The sequence below is a fragment of the Pundamilia nyererei genome, unplaced genomic scaffold, assembly GCF_000239375.1.
Source record: "Pundamilia nyererei isolate P.nyererei 1_Seehausen unplaced genomic scaffold, PunNye1.0 scaffold00550, whole genome shotgun sequence".
NCBI classification, from domain to species: domain Eukaryota; kingdom Metazoa; phylum Chordata; class Actinopteri; order Cichliformes; family Cichlidae; genus Pundamilia; species Pundamilia nyererei.
In genome coordinates, this window is record NW_005187951.1 from 147,482 (window position 1) to 150,990 (window position 3,509).

Below are 3,509 nucleotides of genomic sequence, written 5' to 3' on the forward strand. Positions count from 1 at the left end.
CTTGATCTGTGTGGGTGGGCTGTGGGACAGGAAGCATTAAAATTTCCATGTTTCAGAAACAAACAGCAGCACTGAGCGTGCTCAAAGCCTGAAGCAGAGAGCACAGCGCCTCACTCTACCTGCCGGGCTGGTGTCTAAGGTGTTCGATGCGTTCTGGGGAGCAGAATCTTCCGGGTTAGGATCTTTGCTCCTGTTGACCTGGGTCACATCCTGCTGACTAGCTGCGTGCTGGACTTCCTGCTGCGCCGGTCCGGTGTCCACTTCAGACTCCGGACCCTGGACCTCAGCTGCAGGGGGTTCACCGAGGGCCTGGAGCTCTGAGGCAGCTCTGTCTGGCTCTGGTTCTGGTCTGGTTCCAGCAGGTGGATGTGTGGGAGTCCGGACCTCCTCCCGAGGCTTCTCGGGCAAATCTGGCTTGTCTTGGGCCGCTGACATCTGCCTGACCCCGGGGTGACCTGAAAAGGAGAACTTGGGTCAAACGAGCAGTGGTGACAAGAAAGTCTGCAGAAGTCCTGCCGGGCTCTCACCTTCGACCCCACCGTCCGGCTCTGCCCGTGGCCTTGTCTTCCTCAGCCTGCAGCCCTTCCTGATCTCGGCCAGCAGGTTGTCGACGATGCATCCTTCGTCCCAATTGGCCATGTCCGTCCTAACTGCAGCACAGAAACACGTTCCCCTGTGAGCTTAGCGCACATGTCACAAACAACAGGTGAAAGCTGTCACTGCGTCACCTGACAGCCTCATAGGTACAGCAGCATTTAATCTTTACAAACTTCCTTCTCGTCCTGATGCTGTCACATCATTTCCTTTAAATATTCAGCTGCTGATAAACTGTTGCAGAGAAATGTTGCTGATGTCAGCTATTGATTCTCGACCTGTCCGTCACCGGCCCTTCACATGTCTCACCTGTTCTCCACTTGCCCTCCACTTGTACTTGACCTGTCCTTCACCTGCCACACCTGGAGAGACAGGTGAGGGACACCTTAAGGAGGGAGGATTTAAGGTGAAATGATGGTGTCTGACTTACTGATCTTTCTGGTGGGGGCTTCTTCTCTCAGTTTCCTCCCTTCCTCCAACCTCTTCTTCTGCTCCCTGTGACCTTCGTTCTCCTGATGGAAGAATAAAAGGAACACACAGTTCAAACTTCAACAGGCTAACCGGCCCCCCAGAGAGGGCGGAGCTTAACATTTACAGGGAAACAGGACTAAAGGGTATGAGTCCTGCAGACTGAGCCGCACTGCGATTGGCCGCTGACCTTAAGGGTTCGAAGGAAGAGGTCTCTGAATGTCTTGATGGTGCTGAAGAGCTCTTCGAGAGAGAAGCTGCTGCTGTCCTCACAGAGGTAGGCGGACAGGTGCTTCCTCTGCTCCTCCACAGATGACAGCAGGAGTTGCAGCTGCTCAACAGCCTGCAGGCTCTCCTGGTAACACCACATAAGAACAACAGGTAAGTTCACCTGGAAGAGCAGGTCTGTCCCACTAAAACGGTGTCAGTTAGTGCACAGACTGGATTTATCTGCCCGTAAAGGTGACAGCCTCATCCCGAGTGACTCACCTGTACGGTGGACAGGTACTGCTCCTTCATGTCAGATGAGGAGGAAACGCTCCTCTCTGAGTTTTTCAGCCGTTTGTTTAGAGTGTTTGTTTCAGACTGAATAGAGTCCAAGCTGAGCCTGCAGGTGGAGTCAGAGGGCAACATTTAACACCGCTGCAGGCGAAACACCTGAGCTACCATGTCACAGACTCCGCCCAGCAGTCTGTACGTGACTGAACTCTTATATGTGTTTACCCAGCAGCCTTTGCACAGATCTCCAGTTCATCGGGCAGGTTGAGCAGGTCGGGGTGATTCTCTTCAGCCTCCTAAGGGTCACAAACAGCAGCAACTGAAATATTATGAGAATACTGCAGTATTCCCCAGTATTCGTAGTATTCCCAGCATTACCTGCAGGATGTGGTGCAGCAGCGTGACTCTCGACTTGTTGGCTTTGGTTTCGGTCAGTTTGAGCAGAGTGCTGATCTTAAAGCCTTCAGCATTCCCTGTGTGAGTTCCCTGATGGACCATACATCACATGACAAAATCAGACTACCAGCCTTTAGATTTTATTTCAGCTAAATAACAGACTGATTTATGATTTGGCAACTAAATGAACTGTCTTGGTAGACAGTCTCTGTTGGTAGATTTGTGCTGAGCTAATAGTTGGTGCTGAGTCACACCTGCCTGAATGTGCAAACAAACAAAAACAAAAAAACAAAACAAAACACTCCTCGGATGAACTGTTAGTGCAATCAACCTCACAGCTGTGATATTACTGCTTAGATAACTTCATAAAAACTTAATCAGTTGCTCAAGTTAGCTGATGTGAAGTCCAGCAGTTGCTAGCAGCCCACTCCACAGCAGAGACACGGACATGACTTATTTTTCTTGCACGAAAGGACAAGCATCATGGTGCAGTGGAACCAGCATCCAGGACATAAACAGCTGCATTATACTGCTAACATCTGCACAGACAACATGTTAATGCTAAGCTAGCCAAGAACTTAAGGCCCTTTCACATAGGATGCGGCACACTGACCGCTAGCTTGTTCTCCACCTGTCTCGCTTAGCATAAAGGACCCAAACTCTGTGTTGTGCTGGCCGATGCGCTCTGCTTGGAAGTCTTTTTTTTGTTACCACTCTACGAGTCTGTATTAAACCTATATCTCTCTGACTTTGTGTCCTTCACAAGAGTTTGTGTTGAATTGTGTTCAAATTTTTAATTAAAAAAAATAAATAAATAAAAAAATCGCTCATTCATATAGATGAACGCTTTCAACTATCCAGACTAGTGAAGAGTGTGTCGTCCCCAGAGCTGTTAAGAGGCTCTAGAGGTCCCCATACATGCACATAAACCTGTGTGAAAAAGTTCACAGAACTCTGATACGCACTGATACGAATGTTTTCCTTCATCGTGTGATGGAATTTAGTGCAGTGGTAGTCTTCGATTCTATTGGTCGTGTGACACAGCGCACATGCCGAGTACTCCTCACTGACGTGCTGCACTGTACTTGGCGCAGCGGGAAACTATTACTGTGCGGTGCAGCAGTGGAAACAAATGTGCTTCACAGCGCTGCACGTGTAAATGTAGTCTCAGGTCTACACTGGTCACTGATGATCATGTAACGCTGCTTCAGGTTGGACGGGCATATGGCAGACTGCAAAGCAACAAGTGATGTGTAATAGATTACTTTTTCTGAGTAACGACCCCAACACTGGTCAGAGTTTGTGTTTGAGTTTGTTTGTGTGGTTTGAGTCTTCGGGAAGAGAACTGCTTTAGGACCGTCACTGAGCATGCCACACAAAGTAATCAGATTACAAGGAGTAAAAGAAAACAAGATTCTCACATAGTTGAGAAAGTTTCCGACACTCAGGATTAGTTTACAGAAGACTGGCAGCCGAGCGCTCTCCTTCACACCTGCACACAAAACAACACACACAAACAGAAACAAGAACACCACCACAGCAGCCAAACGTGC

The 3,509-nt window shown here is 48.8% G+C and overlaps 1 protein-coding gene across 1 annotated transcript in view; it reads right to left on the reverse strand.

Annotated features, from left to right (window-relative positions):
- Positions 1-76: 76 nt before the first annotated feature.
- LOC106455940 (inverted formin-2-like) overlaps positions 77-3,509 on the reverse strand; it is a 4,866-nt gene continuing 1,433 nt past the window's right edge. Inside the window, exons 4-11 of the mRNA XM_013907840.1 lie at positions 3,378-3,503; positions 1,939-2,046; positions 1,786-1,856; positions 1,552-1,669; positions 1,253-1,417; positions 1,025-1,106; positions 528-650; positions 77-455 (exon numbers count right to left, since the gene is read on the reverse strand). Coding sequence (XP_013763294.1) covers positions 82-455; positions 528-650; positions 1,025-1,106; positions 1,253-1,417; positions 1,552-1,669; positions 1,786-1,856; positions 1,939-2,046; positions 3,378-3,503 — 1,167 coding nt within the window. The 3' untranslated portion in view covers positions 77-81. The remainder of the gene's footprint in view (positions 456-527; positions 651-1,024; positions 1,107-1,252; positions 1,418-1,551; positions 1,670-1,785; positions 1,857-1,938; positions 2,047-3,377; positions 3,504-3,509) is intronic.